Here is a 21237-nt window from a genome sequence, read left to right as displayed (position 1 = left end):
GGTCTCACTCTCTCTCTTGTTGCAGCAGCAGTCTCTGCTGCGTCCTTCCTATCTGGGGCATAATGGTACAGTCTGCCTCTGCCCTGTCTCATGAGCAAGACCATTCCATTTGTCTTGCTGCAGGGGGAGGCCAGGAGTGATGTGAGGAAAGGAGGGCGTGTAAGGGGGAGGTGGTGGTTTGAGAGGAGCAGATGGGTGGCTTGTGGGAGGGGGATGGATGGAAGCAGGGAGGGATGAATAGATGACGAGGTGGAGTAAGCGAGTGGGGCTGCCCGGTGACAGATGTGTTGACTTAGTGTGATGCTTTCTGCACATTGATGGGAAAGTCCTGCAGATTTGCACAGATATAAGACTCTAACTCCTCTGTGTGTTTTTTTGGTTTAACAATGTTTGATAGTTACACACAGTGAGCAGAGGCCTCAAAAGGCCCACATACCTGATTTGGAAAAATCATGACCATCTTACAAGTTTAGTGTGCCTCAATGTTGTCATAGAAAAAAAAAATCATGTATCAATAATATTTTTCACACAGATAAAAAAATTTGTTCTGAGACAAAAGGAGGAATTTTCCTTGTCCCATGCTGCTGCGCTGATTCATTCATTCATTCATTCGTTCGTTCGTTCGTTCTTCCCTCTCCCCAGCCACTTCGTCCAGCTCATCCCGGGAGATCCCAAGACATTCCCAGGCCAGATGAGAGACATAGTCCCTCCAGCGTGTCCACGGGGTCTCCTGCCGCTCGGACAAGCCCGGAACACCTCCCCAGGGAGGCGTCCAGAAGGCATCCTGATGAGATGCCCGAGCCACCTCATCTGGCTCCTCTCATCGTGTAGGAACAGTGGCTCTACTCCAAGTCTCTCCCGGATGACTGACCTTCTCACCCCAAATATTACACCATAATAATGGCCTACTCTTCATCAGAAGGTAAGCACGTGTCCAGTGTTGACTTAAATTGACAGAAAACAAATATTACAGAAATGCATCTGTCTGATGGAAGGAGCTGAAAGGATTATGGAGGGGACATGATGAGAGAAAAGTCCAGGACCAGGATTATTATTGATTAAAATTAAGTCAGATAGTATTTAGTTTCTGCATCTCTGAAGGGCTAAACAGACCAACATGAAGCATGCTATGCTTCCATCCCTGGTTGTTGATTCAATGGTCTTAAAATCGCTATTTGTTAGAGCTCTTTGAAAATGCTGCAATCGTTGATTCTACATTGGAAAATATAGGGCACGTTATATCTTACTGCTTTGAATGTGTTTATTTCTTCACTTAACTTCCAGTGTATATTCCTTTTTTCTTTTGTAAAAAAAAAAACTTATTGAGATTGGTGAATATTTTTTCATAAGCAAGCATTGCTTAAGGCCACAAACCTAAAAAAAAATGTGTGCTATGTCTGACCATTTGGCAGATTGTATTTTGAATTATTTCTGCTAGTCCAACAATGCATCTATTATCCAAACCGTTCTTATTTTATTTTGGTTCTGGGTTTAACGACATAAAGATGTCGATAATGCATCGCTTGATTTCCCAGGAAACAAAAGGAATTTGATATTTGTGAAATTATACTGAGCTCACTCACTTCCCACTCTGTCTCAATGACACCATTTCTTTGACGTAATTTGGAGTCAGGAAGAACACACATGCAGAGGATAGGAGGAATCCTTAATCCCAGTGGTACTCTTTGGCAGAACAGCTCAAAGCTGGCGCTAGAGGATTAAATCAGTGTCATCAGTCTGCCAGTCAACCGAACAGTCAGTCTATACCAAGATGAAATCGAATGAAAATCAAAAACCCAATTTCATTTCCTGTGCATCTCTCAAAGGCAGGTAGCATTCAGTCTGTAGTTGCTAAGGCCAGATAGCAAAGATACCACAAGGAGTCATGTCAATGTATTTTTTACATCACTGTGCTAAAAATCCTTAAAAAGCACATTTACACATTAAGATACATAGAGTAGCATGGCAAATGAAAACAATAATCTGACCATTTGACAATTCTTGCCCAAGAAGTAGCATGCTCTCGACCCACCCGACCTGGCTCCATGTGAGTTTTTTTTTCTCCCTCTTTCCAAAGCTCATGAGGTTTGTCGCTTGTGAAGACAGAGGTTCCCGTCATCCTTCTATTGTCTATGAAGGCTTGGCAGACTAGGTCTGAGAAAGTGTGTTAGGCACCTGGGGAACTACTATCTTAGTTTGCAAAAAAAAAAAAAAAATGCCACATTCACGGTTTTGTTAGATGTGTAAACATTTACAGTGTGAGTGACAAAAGTATGCGAACATGAATGTGGTCAGATTGAAAGTGTTGGTTGAATCGGTCACGCCTTAAACCCACTCACAAGTTTGGAGGTTTCCATTTTCAACAAGTAATGCCCAATATGAACCAATGAGCTCTTAGAATACCTAAAATTAGAACTTGCATGAAGCTGGAAATAGTCACAAATATAATATCTCTAAAAGCCTAGATATTCTTCAAGCCGTAGTAAAACAGAAAGAAAAGTTAACCACCGCTTTTACTTGTCATATGAGTTGCAGTCTTATAAAGCTGATTCATTGAGGTAAAAACAAATAAGTAGTGTCTACAGACTTGCAGAAATCTTTTGGCACGGGCAAAAAAAACAAAAACAAACTTAATGGCCCCAAAGTCTGAAGTGAAATTACAAATGCGGTATATCAATTTCATGAGGTCAACGAATAACATATGAGAGCATTAACTGCCATGCAATACCTAATCATGACTCAAAATCCTCCATGGATAATCTAATCAATCACTTTTTAATACCGAGATGATTATAGAAATGTATTACTTGGTTTTGATAATGAAAAGTGGCATCATGAATACCTGCACAGTCATTGCTGTTTCTAAGATAAATCTGCCAAGAAACTCACAAGTGGCAAATAAGCCAAGTGATTTACAACCAAAGCTTAAAAGTCAATGCTAATCAGCTAATGTAGGAGCGAAAAGCTTGCTTTGAGTGAATTTACCGACATCTTGTTCACTGCACTGTTTGCTTCACCACCAGAATTGTGGTTCACAGAGGACATGGATTTAAATCATACAATGTTCAGACATCATTGAGGGAAAATCCTGTCACCCACAAATGATGATTTGACAACTTTGCTTTTTCTAAATTGATGTCTGGTCTGTCTCAGTGATGGGAGAAAACGATAAATGAAGTTTACTTGCCTTATCCTTTACAATGTAGGTAGGTGATTGGGTTTACTCTTGCGTTCCTAAAGGATGGCAGAGATCCCAAAAAGATGATGCAGGGAAAAACGAGGTGGTACGGAGGGAGAGAGTGAGAGAGGTTTCTTGATGCAGTCTCGACAAGGTCTGAATACATATCAGCTGTGTAGGTTTGTGGATAGGGTTTTGGTAGCGTCATTACGAGGAGAGCAAGTTCATTCCTGTTTTCACTAGATGACCACATCCACGTGTACAAACACAATTCATCTTCACATTTATAAGGCACACTGACTTTTCCCAGTGTCAGAAGTCACTTCATTTATTACATTTATCTTGTTCAGCCGCTGTGCTCAATTCTTTTCTTTGAGGGCCGGATTCAGGAATGTTTTATGCTCCCAGATAAAATCATAAAGTCTGTAATCAGCAAGTTCTGGAGAAGCTGGATGACGATCGTGACCATTGTTGCATCGGGGAGACTGATGTATGTTTTTTATTTACTACATATATTTTCATTTACCACTCACCACACACTGTGCACTTTTCTGAGAGGGATTAACATTGTGTAGATAGATAGATAGATAGATAGATAGATAGATAGATAGATAGATAGATAGATAGATAGATAGATAGATAGATAGATAGATAGATAGATAGATAGATAGATAGATAGATAGATAGATAGATAGATAGATAGACCTACACCTAGCTCAGCATGAAAAGGAAGATGTGCCTGTTTTTAAATCAAGTGCCTGTCTACACAAATAGGACCTATAATGTCCAACATAAATTAGTACATCCCATTTGAAAAGCATTTATTAATCAATTTCAAGGCGAACAAGTTCATCTAATGTATAGCATTAATTATCGCTTGGCATTGTTTTCTCATCACTCACCCAATAATTTTCTCTCTGCCTGTCCCTAGACCTCTTCCTAATGTGATTTGGGGCTACATAAATAGAATTTACTTGACTAGTACCTGACAGACCTTTGAAAGCTGTAAATTGGCATTAGATAAAAATATTTACTCTTTTATACTTTAATGTCTTTATCTTCTCATGGAAAGTAGCAACTAGAAGAAGGTGCATATGGGGAAGAGACATTGGAAGAATGCCAGATGTGAAAAAATAACCAACATTTTATTTGTCCATCTAAATTTACATTAAACTTGACAAAAACATTAGGGCCCTGTCCTTCTCAGCCTCTCAGGGAACCTAATCATTTCTAGAAAAAAAAACAACAACACACCAAAAAGTAAAACATTCATAATAGGGGTGACCAATAACCTCCAAAGAAAATTCCAACAGGAACACTTGCAATGCAGTTAAAACTGTAGATGTGGCTGCTCCTCATTTTGTCTTGTGTTGTGAGACACTCTCAATTCTTTCTGATGCTTAACTGTTGAGAAAACCTTTAGTGGAGCGTCATCCTGATACCAGCAGCTTACATTAATTCCAGTGGCAATACCATTGACTGTTGATGTCAAAGCTTAACTTGTTCTCATCACTGGATTTTCACTCCTTGCCCAAGCGACACATTACGACATCTGCGTCCAGGGGACTTCAGGGTGCATAGGGTGGCATGGCTTGGGACCGGTCTCATTTGTTAAAATATTCTTGAGCAAGTTAACCCAAATTACTGTAGTTGTCAGTACACACCATCATTTGGTGAATACTTAGGAGGTAGAAAGGCATGGTACAATACTGCAAATAAAGTGTGCACTCAGTACATGCTCCACTTGAAAGTGAAAGGTGCAATGGCTGGCTTCCTGTTGTTCGATTGTTGATGAAGATTAGCTGCCTGTGTGCCCGCATGATGCCATGCTCTCTAGTATCCATTTTTCGGGCACTGAGCATTCTCTTACTCAGTTCAGGGAAACCTTATGCAGGTCTGTAGAGCCTTAGGAGTCTTGACTCATGCCTTTGCAAACTAGTTATGGATGCTTAGGCCTCTTGCTGTTATTTCCTCCCTAAACTCTACTATTTTATATATGCATGTATTTTTATATATACATGCACCCCAGTGTCCAAGGGTTCAGGAGTTACTGTTTATGTGGTACCAATGGCTGCAACAGTGGTGGTGCAATTTTGTCTCTCTTTAGCAAGCTGGTTTTGGCTGCTTTGACACCTGTGGAGGTGGACAAAAAAGAGAAATATTAGTCTTTTCAAATGTTATATCGTGCCATCATGAAAGGGATGGTGTTAACTCAGGGTGGTTTCACCAATATTCCTGTATTCATGTTTATTTCCAGGTACTCCAGTTTCCTCCCACATTCCACAAATATGCATGGTAGGTTGATTAATCACGCCAAATTGTCTGTAGGAGTGAGTGAGTGAGTGAGTGCGTGCGTGCGAATGGTTATTTGTCTATGTGTGCCCTGCGATAGGCTGGTGACCAGTTCAGGATCTAGCCCGCCTACTGCTCAAAGACTGCTGGGGTAGGCTCCAGCACCCCCGCGACCCCCGTGGGGAAAAGCGGTACAGAAGATGGATGGATGGATGGATGGATGGATGGATGGATGGATGGATGGATGGATGGATGGATGGATGGATGGATGGATGGATGGATGGATGGATGGATGGATGGATGGATGGAGATAAAGGAGACATTGTGGACAGTTTCCCTACCTTGGGCCCTGAAACCATTATAAATGAAACATTCCTAGGTTCATGAAGACATTTTTAAGGAGAACTCATCAAGTTAAGTTTAATAAAAGATGGGCAATGCAACAGGACAGACCAAAAGGATAGAAGTAAATCAAGAGACTTAAAAGAAAAGACTGAGTGATTCAAACCAGAACTCTCAGGAGTATTGCCTCACTGAAGCAGTTTGTGAGGAACAATCCCCAAATCACTGAAGATTGAGCAGTCTGATCTTAAACTTCAAGGTTATTGCTGCAAAAGGAGGCTCAAGCATTAACCCAATGGTTTGCAATCTTTTCCAACCTGCACTATAACAATGTACAAACATGTGTTCACTAAAACCTGAATATATATATAATTCTATGTCTGTGTTTGGGGCATGGATGATGATCATATCATATCTTGTGACCAAATCATGGAATTTATGAAATCTAGATAATTCCAAAGACTTCACCTACTTTTTCTTGCAACTCAAAATAACACCAAACAATACAATACCATGGAACCCCTATGGTCAATGAGTTATTTCAGTCTGTACTAAAGTGTTCTCAAAGAGTAATTAATACGAATACGTTAATGTTTTCATATCAAGTCGAAGCATACAGTATTAGTGTTGACTCACTCATTTTAATTGCCGTCTTCATTGGTTTGGACATATCTGCGTTTAGGATCCATGGATGACGCAAAGCTTGTTCTGGAGTTAGACGCTTCTTTGTATCATATCTAACAAACAATATACATGCACTCAATGTACATTCATATATTGTTTGATGATATTACAAGTACCGACTGTCATTGTATGTTCTCTTACTCCAAGCAGGTTGAAATGAAATCCAGAAACTTTGGATTGCTTGACCTTATCCTCATGGTCAGTGATTTTTTTTCCTGTTTGGTGGATTCAACGTCCGGACTACCTGTGTTAGAAAAAAAAAAAAAAAAGTTATGATAATGTTGGGGCTAATTTGGCACTAAATGTTGTGAACAAATGTGCCATTAAGTCATAAAAAAAGACCATTCAAGATGAATGTTCCATGCACTATTGTATGTTCTTACTCGACAGCTATATTGAATGCTGGAGTTGGGCGAAAACCTTTAAGTCACAGTTAATTTTTTATTTTTGGTTATTTTCTCAATATGATCCCCCATTATTTTCACATAAAAAGCTCCCACCCTTTGGAAAAAAGAAAACAAAATGGCAAAGAAACTTGAGGGAGAAAATTGCCATTATCAAGAAGAAACTTTTTTTTACTTACCAATGCGGAATTTTTTTTCATTTGCTTCCATCTGCATTTCCATTGGTGGGAGGCCAAGCACCTGAAATGATATTCAATGTCTTGCTTAGTTATTAACAACTAGTGAGGCGTGCAAATGTCAGTCTTACTCTTGTGATAGAGTAGAACATATCTGCTTTGGTATGGCCACCAAAGAGAGCGTAGCCTCTGTCGAGTTCAGCCAACATACAGCCTAGGCTCCACATGTCGGTCGCTGGGGTAGAAATTTTGCCGAGAAGCAGCTCTGGAGACATGTACGGCAGAGTGTAAATCGTCGGTCTGTCTGTGGTGGATCATATAGAAAAGATACATAAGCTTCTGCATTGTTTGTGGTGTTTAATTGAATTTAGTTGGCAAGTATAATGGGATTTTCTGTCCTGGTAGTGTTACTTTTCCCGTGTGCACTATTGTGTTAATAACACACACGCACACATAAACACAGTCGCATAGACACGCAAAGTCTCCTCCAAAACAACTGGAAAGGTCAGTTCCTTTGTTTTTGTTGTAAACTAAAGACATTAGTGCTTCAAATCAAAAGAATGAGCCAAAAGTTCCGAATTAGCCTACAGCTTTTATACCTAGATGTGTTAAATGTGATTAATGTTTAATTATTGGAATAAGAATTGAACAAGCAAAATCCACCTGATTTTATCCATCTCCACCCAAAATGGGTAGATTTTGTTGCTTAACTCATATTCCACGAACGCAGTATTAACCAGAATGCCGTGTTTAGAGCAGCACATATATTCTAAAGAAACATTTGGGATTGACTTCCTCTTTAAAACTTAATTTTGTCACTTGCTGTCGGCTGAAAATTACATCACATGTACTGAGGTCTCAGATAACTACGACATAGCTTGCAAATGTCACAGGAGCCGTGATTGGTTGATTTGACGTCTTGCTCATTTTATAACTCTCACGATTTTACTTTTCAGGGACACTAAATGTTCACCTGTGACATTTAGTTGAAAAAGATGCACTTGCCATTGTCTTTCAAAAAAATGCAGCCTCCAAAATCGCTCACTGCAGCATTGTTTTCCTTGTCTAATAGAATGTTTTCCTGCAAAGAGAAAACATAATATAGAGGTTTACCAATATCCACCATAGCCAAAGAGTGAATTACAACAGAGTTTTTTAATTAACAAATTAACTAACACCTAAAATCTAGTATCACTCACTGTTGTTTTGGCTTTGATGTATTTGTACCTAACGCGTATAGTTTTCCAAAATTACATTTTTCACAATTCACAAAGATATATCACCTTCTTTCAAGACTTGTACATAAAGGGTCCCTTACCGGTTTCAGATCACCATGAACAATCTTCATGCCTTTGAGTACTTGAAGACACTTAAGCACATCGGTGGCATATTTTCTAATGTCCCCATCATGGAGTCGTCGCATCTTGGTCTGCATCAAGGCTTTAAAGAGGTCCTTTCTGAAAATAAATATAATTGAATGCTTACTCTTACTGGATGAATCAGAAGTTCTAGTCCTACTACAGAAAGAAACAAAAAGCGTTGTCAACTTACTCAAAGAGGTCAAATATGATGCACAGATGGCTGCGGAAGTAAAAGTACTCCTTCATGTGAACTATATTGGCTTTGTTGCTCTTGTCTAACTTTTGCAGGGTCTTTAAAACTTTTAGTTCCGCCTCCGCAAACCCATGACCCCTACAAGCAAAAGCATGTCCAGAATTATTAGTTTTTTTAACAACCAGGGCTCTTAAACTTTGATGTATTATTTTTATTGTTTACATTAACAAGGTTCCTGACCTTTTGACATTTCCTGTCTGAATATGTATCATACACTGGCTGTAATTTCATTGTATTAAAAAAATGATGAATGTATTCTTGAGAAAATAGTCGTTTCTACCTTTAGTACTCAAAGCTAGGGCTTTCCGTTTCTGCTTTGTCTGGCATGTGTAATCCGTACGTTTAGAGCGAATGTGAATGTTGAAAACAAAAAAAGAAGTTTCTTTCTTCATGCAGGTGGAGAAAGGAGACTGACGTGATTTTTCTATCATCCTGTTTATGAGATAACATTTCCAGAAACACAATTGACTCTTTTCAGTTACACTGTCAACCAAATCTTGGAATATATTACCATGTGGTGATCTTTTTGTGTCTCAGCAGTGTCTTACTGTCTTACTTGTTTTAAGCTAAATAAGACTCTGTCCAAACTCTTTTGACAAAACACAACCAACTTCATCAGTGATGCTTTTCAGATTGCCTCGCATCTGAAGTAAAGGAGTTTGTTATGAGTTCCGTACCTTGTCGCTGGCCTTTTTTTCCCTCATCCTCCTACTCTTACATGAGCAGGAAGCGGGATTGAAACCTTTTTTTCTTATATGATGCAACAACCAGCATTCCCACATTGTTAAGTCTGTCACTGTCAGAGAAGGTGAACTCGCAGATTTTCGATGCCCACCAAATTCACGCAAAGGCTCATGGGGCGTTAGAAGGAGTTGGATTAAAAAGTATAAAAAAATATTTACGTCATTGTTCCTTCAACTGCCAGTCAATCCACTCTATTCATTTCAATGTATATCTTTTGCATCGCTCGGACATCGCCCACCGGATTTCCACAGCAACCGGCCGTGAGTGGTGGTATGGATTGAGAAAAGGGTCATTGTGGTCTATAAAAATAAACGACATACAAATAAAGTAGAGGCATTACATCTGCTTCAAAATATTGACGAGGCTATGTCTGAGGATGAGTGGTCACAGGATGATTTGGCTGACAGCGAGTCTGAGCGAGCAGTCACCCCCCCTTGGCCAAAAGGAGCTGTGTCGATTTTAACTGTTTATTTCACTGTAATACAGTATTGGGAGTTTAGAGGGAGAAATGACTGATCGGACATCACGCAGAGATTGTTGGGGTTGAAATTTGGGAACTGGGAAACTTGGCATGATTTCTGTTATACACATTGGTGAGGTGACATCTTACTCAGTTGTGTTTCGAAAAACCTTGACTGCCACCAGCATTGTTGTCTTGTGGTCCTTACACTTGAGGACTTTTCCAGCAAATCCTGATCCAATCACCCTCAATATTTCAAAGCGGTAAGCCAGGTGGTCGCCAATCCTCTGTTGATGGAAAAAAATCATTGATCAATGAATTTGAATATATTCGTAATATGTCATGCAGAGTTTCACGATACACAGTAGAAATATGCAGAAAACGCTTTCATTAAGAGATTTTTTCCTTGAGTGGCAGCAATACGCTTTTTTAAAAATATACTTTTTGTGAAGAAAAAAAATAAAACCAGTAGTAGTTCTGCACTTACTGATTTGTAAAATCCCTGTTCATCATCAAATGATTTGATCTCCTCAGTTGTGGTTTGTGTCCGAATTTTACTGTCCTTTTTTCCTACGTACCAAACTTTTCTATATTCTTTAATTTCAATCTGCTCGTACGGTGTCAAGAATCGTCTGTTATCTCTAAGAATACCTGTGCACATATTAAGAGATTACGTTTCACGTATTTGTCATCAGAATATAAACAATGCATGTAGCAATACAAAGGCCGGTCCCCGAAGCCCTTACTTTCATATGTCATACTCGGCAAATTGAAAGTGAAGATTTTGTTCTTGATGGTTGTTCTGTACGCCTGAATAGAAAGAGAAACTGAAAACATTTCCAAAACTTGACAAATTTACGAACAGAAATACATTTGCAAGACGCCATTAAAACTTACGTGAATAGGTTTGGGGTGTCCTTGTTGATACACATGTTTTTGTGGGTAGCTGATCTTTTGACATATTAATCCAATTTCAGTAATTTGAGGATGATTTGATGGTGGTGACATCTTTTTTCCAGCACATTTGCTTGACTTTTGGTGAACCTTACTTATTGAAGTTGGACAGATCTAGATGTTTATCAGAAAAGGTTCATATTTAGGATGCTGTAAACAAAATAATCTGGATTCATATTGACAACCCAGATTATATCATCATGCATGGAAGCACTGCTGAAACATTTGGCTCTTTTAAGGGCTCCATTTATGAAAATGTGCAGTGCAGTCTATAGTTCATGTACTGAGGAAGCATACTTTAAATTAGGGCTGCATAATAGTTAGAAAAAATATTATCATGGTGAAAATGACACATGCAATGTAAATTGCAAAACATGTACAATAATTTCATACGGAATTGTATAATTTAATCAAACATTGACCAGTCATAATTATGCAACGTTAAATCTCTGTCCAGTAGGAGAAAGTATCCAGGGTCATTACTAACACTAAATAGCTAATACATGGAATCTTCTAATTTTTCTGCAGGAAAAACAGTTTTTTTCTCACTAGATAATAAAATTTCATTTCTTTAGGTACGTTAAATATAGACACCCAGAAGTTTGCAGGTTTTTTTTTTTTTCTCCCTACAGATAAACTGTTACATGTAGATCAAGATAACCCCCCGTGGGCAATTTATGCATGTATGAAAATAATAATCATATATACTCCACATTAACATAAAACATCTTAAAATATAACATACCTTGTTGGGTTGTAACATTGCTCTGTAAATACATTGTTGTTTTTGGAACCTCCTCGCTTGCAGTGCCTTTTCAAGTCCCAAGCACCTCTGCTTGAAGACTTGAGCAATGTCAAGATGGTTGAAAGTAAACATTTTACGCCGGAGCTGAACATACGTTGGTGGTGTTACACGATTTCTTCAGAACATCTCGTATTGGCATTGGGTCATTCTTTGACTTAAAGGCTCGTTGATGTTGTCATAGTTTATAGAACAACTCCTGCGCGAGTCACTAGACAATCGGCGTCACAATTTGAGTTACAGGCGGAAAAAAATTGCCGGATTCCAACTTCGCCTCTGTCCTTATTTCATGGACTTTCTTCATCCTAAAAATAGGTCTATTTTGATACAATTAAAATTAGTATACAATTTCCTGTATTGTATAGCGTCAGTGCCTTGTTTTATTTATTCTACATTCCCATTTATAAATGTAAACGCGCAAATATTGCGGAGCTGCCACTACCACCTGAGGGCAGAAGAGGACCAAAAATGACCTTCCATGGATGAAATTTTATTTTTCTTTAACTGCGCTTTATACCGTATTACTGAGCACTCCATTACCCCCAATGCACTGAAGTATCCATCCATCCATCCATCCATCCATCCATCCATCCATCCATCCATCCATCCATCCATCCATCCATCCATCCATCCATCCATCCATCCATCCATCCATCCATCCATCCATCCATCCATCCATCCATCCATCCATCCATCCATCCATACCTTCAACCAACACTCTTAAAGCTACAAGGTTAAAAATTGGACCAACGCAGCAAGTTGGGTCAATTTTACCCAACTGGTTTAAAAAAAAAAAAAAAGACAATTCTTGACCAAAAACACTGATACTGATTGATACTAATTACTGACCTATTCATCCAGTTCTGTTGGACACTTTCCTATTTTCTTTTTGACTGTTTAGTTTTCATTAGTCGAAATTTCGCTTAGTTTGAAGTATCAGTTAGGATAACCCAAATAAATAAATAAATAAATAAATAAATAAATAAATAAATAAATAAATAAATAAACAAACAAATAAATAAATAAATAAATAAATAAATAAATAAATAAATAAATAAATAAATAAATAAAATTTTCAGTCAAGCAAAGAATAATGGATTGGATTTTTTACTTTATTAATTGGCCTGAATAAAAATAATTTATAAGCGTTCTTTATAAATGCCGATAAATCAGTATGTTGTTAGGGTGTCTGCCTCTTATGTTGAAGGGAAAGACGGAAGCGTGTGATTTACTAGGGAAAAAAATAAGACTTTATGAAGTAGTTGTCACACTCGAGCGGTCGTCATGTGAACAGCGATCGGGTTCAACTACCGTAGTCGCGTGTCAGCATTCAAGCCAACTTGTGCCAATACTTGGAGGAAACTATTTGGGAGACAACGTTGAATCAAGACGGAAGCCTGCGACAGATCGCCGATTTACTGACATGAGCTCCCCGGTAAGTAGCTGTCAGAAAGCCCCTCTGCAAGTGTGCGCACGACTTAATGCCCATCACGAATGTTACTTTGAATTTCGCACCTGGTTGCAATTCCCCTTGTCAATTTCATATTTTCTAACCAACCTGCTTAACATGATTATTTTTTTTTAACCCGCTGCAGCTTTATTTATGCCATTTCTCGCTTGAAGAGGCACAGCAGGTGAATTAAAGCAGGCCATGCGCTAAGGTGTTATGTTCATGGACTTGATTCAGGAAAGCCGTAATGTCATAAATTGCTGAAAATGACGTTGCAATGACTATTACGGTTCTACTTCTACTTTTTATTAGCTTCGATTCAAAACAGATAAGAAATGGAAATAAAAAAACGTTGAGATGTCTTGAAAATATGAGATGAATTTCCTTTTGGCGCATATATCCCATTACATATCTGCCAAATCAAATTATTTGCACAAGTCCTGCAGCCATTTGAGATGTTCAATTCCTTCAGGCTTGTTGCTGCTCATATTTCCCCGTGTCAAAACTTAACTTGTTATAAATCCTTGTCTTACGCAAGCGAGATAGTCATTCACTGCACTTAAAATCTCTTTTATTGTTGAAACGCCACCACTTAATGTTCAAGTGACACGATTGATTTTTTCTTTTTTTTTTTTTTTTTTTGCTGTCAAGTGGCAGAATTCATATATGCACCATATCCGTGCTTTAAAAAAAAAAAACGGGGGATTTGGTATATTCAGATTGGAATCACACATAGATAAAATCGAAAAAGACACAAGCTTTAAGTCAAAAACAATAAAATTACAAGTAAAATAGTTTTAATGCTTTTATTTGCTTTTAAAACATTTTTTTGTATATTAATATTCATCAGAATGCTGTTTTAATAATACTGTAATACTAATCAGAATGCTGTTTTTCAACAAGTTGGGATGCATAGAACGTATTATTGAAAATAATTTTTTGACTTCTCCATTAAAGCAGCAACATAAACCCAAATGTGTGCCACAATTGGAACATGGAACGTATTAAAGTCTATCAATCATCTATCCAATTACAGAAAACATTTGCGTGAAAAACACTGCCGTTAATGTAAAATAATCGGATGAAAAACAGAGTACGGCTGTAACTGAGTTTGTACCTTGTGCCATCAAGTGATCTACTGTGTTCTGATTTTACTGCACTAGCTCATTGTCAGCACTGTTGTAAAATGACATTCCACTGTAATTAATGATTCTGTATGAACTATGAATGTCATGCATGTAAATTGTACTATTCCAAATATCCTATCGGTTAAGCTGTAAGAAGAAAACGGTTCTACTTTTCAAAAGTTGTGTATTGGGGAGGTGTTTATGCACATATTCTGTCCACAGTATCAGTTGGAGTTCCATACCTCTTTGTACAGTATATGGGTTTCTCTGCCTGTGTTGTATTACAAAGCAATGACAACATCCGGATAATATGAGAGTAGTGTCAGGAATTAAAAATTATGTTTTTATTATCGCGCTGTTGCAGTTGACACCAAATATGTGACTATCGGATTTCCTCTGAGCCTTTTCTCATTTATCTTTCTGTCATTCAGTGTGTGGGGCCACGAAAACAAGCCACTCCGGCTCATGCTGTTAGTTTCTGGAATGAGTGATTGACTTATATGGGGGCGACGCTGCACATATCAGATTTGGGGGAGAGACATCAGGCGACAAAAATACACCAGGGAGCTAAGTGTTGCTGGCTGACAACATGAGCTGCTGTCAGATGAGAAAGGCCAAGTTGAGCTCCAGTGTGTCAGATAATTTTTCATGAGAACCGGACGCTGAGAAAAAAATTCTTAGATTTCAACGATACTTTTTAAAATGCCTCTGTTGGGCATAGTAAACAAATCAAAACAAGATAGATCATGAAAGAATAAAAAAAAAACGTTCCTCATATTTTGTTTAAAAAATTGTTTTACATTTTTACGTTTGGGACTACAATGTATTGATGAATATGCGTATGAATAACAATTAACAATAATATGAGTAGTAGAATGAAGTACAACCAAACTGTCTTGCTTCCGTTTCATATTTTGTTTACCGTAAGTCATGGCATGCATGCGCCCTATAATGCGGTGTGTTAAGTATGAGTGCGAGTGCGAATGGTTGTTCGTCTCTGTGTGCCCTGTGATTGGCTGGCAACCGGTTCAGGGTGTCCATTCGCCTATTGCCCAATGACTGCTGGGATAGGCTCCAGCATGCCCTCGACCCCCGTTAGGACAAGCGGTAGAGAAAATGGATGGATGAATTACCGTTTTATTTATCTGAGTCTTAGAGCAAGCTTTTATTTTGAAAAATGGACCGGATTTAACAAAATAGGATAATAGGACGTGGCTTGGTTCATCCTTATTATTTGACCGTTGCTTACAACTAACATATTCTTACTCCCGGGTTGCTTCTTGCACTTTATAATGCACTATGGAAGTGCAGGCTATTGTGTCACGACAACTACTGACAAGTTTATGGGCTTAATCCTGCATTGGTCATCTACAGTGTGTGGTGTTAATGCTATGAGGATTAGGAGTGTGATTTAAGGACTTGCATGCAACAGTCAAAGCTGGTCTCAGTACAGTCCTTGTACACATAGCATTCAGAACACCATGTGCTCAATGAGGCTGAGGTACGGTATATCAACACAATCTTGACTTTACAGTTGGATTTGATTTCTCAAACATAAAAAGTTAAATAAATAAACAAGCTCAATAGTTTTAGGACTTTCATGTCGCAACCCATTTAGCCAGTTAATGTAAAAGTTTCACCAATTGATCAAAATTTTGACAAATTCTCATGTTTTAATTTAAAATGCATAAAAAAAATCACCACCCAGAAAAAATGCAAATGCATTTTAAATACGCAATGCTGGTCATGAATTGTCTTGCATGCCTATTCAGTTTATTCTCAGTTGTGTTGCAGACGAGGTGAAGCCCACCCCGTACTAGCGGCCGGTTTACACACCTGACTGGTCAAGAGTCAATCACAAGGCACATAGAAACGAACAACCATTCACGCTGAGATTCACAGCAATGGTCAATTTAGATTATCCGCTCACTGTAAAGTAACTTGGATTCGAAATGAGGTCATTCATCCAAAAGTTGTCTAATGAGTTAAACAAGGGGAAAAAAATAGTTCATGCCCATCCATCTAGTTTTAATTCTTCCTTCTAGTTTTAATAGATTTATATCAGTGGCAACAAGCAAGGGCAGCTGCAAAAAGGGAAACGTTGTGGGTTGGTACAGTCATAGCGGGTAATGCACTATGACTGCTCCTAATAAATGCATATATGCACACCACAAAGTATACGGCGCTAATGGGTAGCTGGGTCCCGCAATAACGTTCTTGATAAATGTATGAAAATTCAGACGAACAAAATGTTCTGGAAGTGAATTTCAATATGGTGGCAGCTCTGCTTCCGAGATCCACTGCCCATCTAAACTGAGCGATCGGGAAAAATTTGGGAAGTGATGAAAAACTTGTTCACTCAGCGCTCCAATGATCCCCTGCCAAAAGCTGAGAACCTCCTGGAAGGACCTCTGCTGCAATCCACCAATTCCACTTTGTTCGAGTAGCCAGACCGAAGCCACTTTTCATTAAAAGAACATTAGGAGGAAACCAGGCACTCCTCATCACCTGCCCGAAATCATTCATACACTCAAGCATAGTGGTGGCAGCATCTTGATGTGGGGGATGTTTTTGAGCATCAGGAACTGAAAGACAAGCCCGGGAAGATAAATGCATCAATGTACATAGACATCCTTGATGAAATCTGCTCCAGAGCACTCTTGACCTCAGACTGAGGCAACAGTTCATCTTTCGGCAGGACTGGGGCCTACAACATTCAGCTAAGATATCAAAGCACCATGTGAATGTCTGAGTGGCCCAGATAGCGCCCCTCAAGTGTGGGCGCTATCCAATTTTTAACGTTTTAGGAGTCATCTAAAAATGCCTGTCCTGTGCATCTCATTCAAGATTGTAGTTATCAATAAATACTAGCTGTTCTAAAAAATACATTGATTATATTATGATTAATAATAAAAAAAATATTGAATATCCCTGCACACAAAAAAACACTTTTTGCAAACCAGTGAAAATGCAGATGTCGAACCGTGAGTACGTGGGGCGTCCACTGTAACTTAATGACATATTGATCTTCAACAATTGATCTGAGAGGTTTTGCCTCAGCTTTGACAAACTAATCCTGAATCTGGTGTGTCATCATGAATTATCTGGTGATGATTGATATCACTCAGGGCTTGTTCAATCAGGGCTTTCTTCATTTAAAGCCTTTTGGATGTGTTGCAAAGTACAATTGTAAATTGATTGAAAGCATATCTGCTGATTTCACCGTAATGTCAATCAAATACGGTAATCGGATAATTTTTAGTCTTTGATCAGTCACAATTTTTAGATGGTTATCTGAGCGATTATTTGTCTCCAACATAAGGCGAGAGAGCATAAGTAAGGGTATCTGACCAAAGATGCTTGAAGCAGTTTAAGGTTGCAAAACCTCTGCCAAATATTCTGTTTTAAAAAGCCTGATGTGCTGACTGTGTGTTAAGTTATACTTGGATATGTTTCGTCAAACAAACACAAGATGGTGTTAAATCTGTTGATATTTAGCACGGGGTACTGATGATGTTCGACACCACAGAATACCTTTCCAAAGTGATCCAGATTTAAATTTAAACTGTTATTGGCGAAACTATTCCCTTACCAATATAATCCTCTAATAGTTATGGGAAATGGAAAGGGTACAACACACGTTAACTGTATTTCAACATGAATTACCCACTCCAGTGTGCAAACTGCAAAACTAGCTGATGAAGGGCGTGCATTTTGTTAGTCTTTTATCTAAATGTTAGGCATGGGTGTGTCATCCTCCACTGCAGTGGTGCTTTCGGATGTGGCTTAATAGATAGTCACTCTGTTTCGCCTGATACCCCTGAGCGCTTCGGCCATAAGTCGTTTATCCTTAGATTCAGTAACCAGGAAGCACGTAATTACCTAAAATTAGCTTTGCTTTCTCCCAATATAGTGATGTCATCAACAATTTCCTTTTATGAAGTATATTGTTTGATAATCTGCTATTTGTGCAGATGCACAAGGTAGCTATTTACAATAAAAATGTTATTATTTCAAACTTTTATGTTTACACTACATATACTGAGGGCATGGGAAGAGAGATCAAATGAACCACTTCCTGTTCCACAACACAATGTTCTTTCCCTTTTTTTTTTTTTTTTTTAGCGCAATACAGCTTTCAAGTCAGTCATTCCCATGACCAGCCTATGTGTGTCACTGTTTGGATCACAGTGTAAGACTTGAGTTTATAAATCAGTGGGAACTTCAGTATGTCTTTAGATTAAGAATCAGAATTAGACAAATAGTGCAATCTCGGATTTAATGATTTGAACAGATTGTGTGGATTTAAGGAACTCAGAAAACATTCAAATTTTCAATTTCATATCAACACTGAACAGGTGTTGAAACGTTGGTTATTTTGAATGACTTTATCTGGTGTTAGACTGTTTGCCCAATGAGAATCATGCACTCCGACAACAGAGCATGTTATAATTTCATGGCTGTCTACTAAAAATGATTGCAAGACCTCTAATAGGTGCAGATCTTTTTTTTTTTTTTTTGGTTCTCAAATTCAACTTAGTTCACACACCAGACTGACTGGGATCACACTTAATATGGGATGTGAATGTTTATACAAAGAAAAATCGGACTTCATCCAAAAATCCGAATTGAGCATAAAGACCTGTGGCGTGAACGCATCTTTAGAATGCTCAGCCTTACTTTTTTTATCAGGATGCTTATGCTTAGTTTTTCCACTTAAAAAAAATATTATAGTAGGTCATTGAAGTTATTAAGATAAATGTAAGCTTATTTTGATTCAATATTTCCTAAAAAGATCGGTTATATGTAATTGATTTTGAAATTGAGATTAAATACCAGAGAATGGATGAGGTTCCTGTTCCAAAGCTAACCTCGTTTGTGTGAATCTTGTGTGAATTTTTTTTTGTGTGCTTGTTGAGCCGAACCTATCCAGTCACATGCACACAGTCGTAATCCTATCAGGCATTCAGTGGAGCAGCGGAAGAAGGTAAATGTTTTGTAGGGGGGAAAAAAAAAATTAAGTTTGAATAGTCTTGGCTTGTTGTTGGCTATAAGTATACTGTATATGCATGCAAGGATGTGTTCAAAGCAAACATGACAAGTCAAGCAAGGCAGCACACGGACGTGTGAAGGCTATTTTCAGTGCCCGCTACAAGCTGTTATTGCCTTTGGAATGTAACCTTTCCTTTACCCAAGTTTACGATTTTCCATTTCACTTTGATATCCCAAAAGATGCAGTAACCAATGCCTTCAAGTCCATAGTTTAATAATTGTTGCTATTGCACAATCCTCCAAATTGACAGTTTTATGTAAATCTTTTTTAGTCTGTATTCATCGCTGAAAATCTCCATCCCTTTTTCCAGCATATGTAGTATATTGTTCAGTAAATCATATTTGAAATTTAATTTATTTAATACTCAAGTTCAGCAACATTTATAGTTGGGGTGTGACAGATTAATTGTTCTGCTGATTAAATCAGTATTGTAAAATAGTCAAATGTTATGTCTTTAATTATGTAATAGTTGCAAATTACAAAAAAATTAGTTAATTTATTCAATAGGGCTGCTCGATTATGGAGCCTAACCCCTAACCCTGCCACAACATTCAACAAAGTAAAGGGGGAAAAAAAAAGGTTGCATCTGCAAAGCCTGGTCAAACGTCCATCATCAACACAAAAAATAAAATAAAACGAATAACATTAAACTAAAATTCCGGTAGCAACATCCTTGCTTCAGTCCCTATACTTAGTGTGGGTAGAAAGGTAAATCTATTTTTTATGACAACTCAGCTGAATGAGATTGGCCCAACCAACCCGTGTCAAAATGGGGTTGGGATGGGTAGCTGAAGAAAGGTTTGATCAGAGACTTCCTCTTCTTCATTGGCTTGCATAACTCCAGTTGTAATCGGACTCTTTTGGGATTACTTTAATAACCCCACTGGCATGTTGCTGGCATGAATTCTGCTCCCCCTGCAGAACGCAACACAGTAAATTACACCAGCAGCCAGAGAACGGCCGTGCTTAAATTGGCTGCATGCACAATTATGCAATTTTTTTGTACACCATTGCAATTAATATCTGCACCATATACATATAATTTGGCATTGCTTCAATAATTTGGATTATTTTTACACACGTTCATATATTCTGTTTTATCAGTGAATAATCTTGTATTCATTATTTCTTTATTTTTCATTCCCAGATATGCATGGCAACATTCTAGGACAGAGTTCTCTCAGTGTGCAAGGAGTCAAAAGGGGAAAGGTAACAATCAGACAGGATGGGCGAGACGGAGGATGAGCGAACCGCTAAGGCTAGTCAACTCTTTGAGAACTTTGTCCAGATGTCCACATGTAAAGGAACTCTGCAGGCCTTTAGTATCCTCTGCAGGCAGCTGGAACTGGATCCGCTGGATTATAGCAACTTCTACAGCTCACTGAAAGCAGCAGTCAACTCCTGGAAGGTCAAACCTCTGTGGACCAAATTGGACAAGAGGGCACAGCAAAAAGTGTACAGCCAGAATAAAGCCTCTCAAGGAACGAGGGTAAGACACAGAATTGCTCACAAAACTATAATTCTCAGTATATGCACATGCACGGTGAGATATATTACTTTTGCTTTAGCCAATGTTCAGTTATTAAAAGTATGTTTTGACAATTTGTTTATTTCTGTTGAAAATACATTATGATCAAATGATAAGAATAAAGCTTCTATTCTTGACAAATCGCAGTCAGCATATTGAAAATGTTCCCACCAAGTCCGGAGCAGAAAATAGTCCAAAAGGCATCAACTGAGAGATTAATATTCTGGGGGAGACTAAGGGCCACTATTAAATGGTTTGCCTCAACGAAATACTTCATCGTGTACGTTAAGATGAATCTAGGGCACACTCCGCCCCTATGTTAGCAAAGCTACACCCTTTTGACATGCTGCTTCAATGACTTCATACATAGCTGAAGATAAGACGTCTGGAAAGGAAACAGGGGAGATAGCAGTGTTGGCTGGCCAAAAA

The 21237-nt window shown here is 38.3% G+C and overlaps 2 protein-coding genes and 1 long non-coding RNA gene across 5 annotated transcripts in view; 1 reads left to right on the top strand and 2 right to left on the bottom strand.

Moving 5' to 3' along the window:
- Window positions 1-4304: 4304 nt before the first annotated feature.
- Window positions 4305-11762, bottom strand: LOC148396634 (dual specificity tyrosine-phosphorylation-regulated kinase 4-like). 2 transcript variants are annotated; one of them, XM_088378075.1, is made up of 13 exons: window positions 11594-11762; window positions 10792-10962; window positions 10641-10721; window positions 10382-10545; window positions 10045-10181; window positions 8628-8768; window positions 8395-8533; window positions 8082-8157; window positions 7208-7341; window positions 7080-7140; window positions 6638-6740; window positions 6449-6549; window positions 4305-5311 (listed from the first exon to the last, which is right to left on the bottom strand). In XM_088378075.1, exons 2-13 carry the CDS (start codon window positions 10853-10855, stop codon window positions 5226-5228), a joined length of 1287 nt encoding a protein of 428 aa, XP_088234201.1. In that variant the 5' UTR covers window positions 10856-10962; window positions 11594-11762; the 3' UTR covers window positions 4305-5225. The 2 variants fall into 2 exon arrangements, with proteins under 2 accessions (XP_088234201.1, XP_088234200.1); XM_088378074.1 differs by lacking the exon at window positions 11594-11762 and having other exon boundaries at window positions 10641-10704; window positions 10792-10935.
- Window positions 9107-10038, bottom strand: LOC148396635 (uncharacterized). Its single transcript, XR_015858961.1, has 2 exons — window positions 9368-10038; window positions 9107-9279 (listed from the first exon to the last, which is right to left on the bottom strand). It is a non-coding gene; the product is annotated as an uncharacterized LOC148396635 (long non-coding RNA).
- A 1116-nt stretch (window positions 11763-12878) lies between the features above and the next one.
- The window catches only part of LOC148396633 (F-actin-monooxygenase mical2b-like), a 28314-nt gene continuing 19955 nt past the window's right edge, over window positions 12879-21237 (top strand). The window contains exons 1-2 of one of the 2 annotated variants that reach the window (XM_088378073.1): window positions 12879-13085; window positions 20428-20769. In XM_088378073.1, coding sequence (XP_088234199.1) covers window positions 20506-20769 — 264 coding nt within the window. In that variant the 5' untranslated portion in view covers window positions 12879-13085; window positions 20428-20505. The remainder of the gene's footprint in view (window positions 13086-20427; window positions 20770-21237) is intronic. The other variant, XM_088378072.1, reaches the window with a different exon arrangement.

Source organism: Syngnathus floridae, chromosome 6 (genome assembly GCF_059516105.1).
Source record: "Syngnathus floridae isolate MCC-2025c chromosome 6, RoL_Sflo_1.0, whole genome shotgun sequence".
Classification (NCBI taxonomy): domain Eukaryota; kingdom Metazoa; phylum Chordata; class Actinopteri; order Syngnathiformes; family Syngnathidae; genus Syngnathus; species Syngnathus floridae.
The sequence above is the reverse complement of the archived record's forward strand: the minus strand, read 5'-3'. Positions and strand labels throughout refer to the sequence as shown.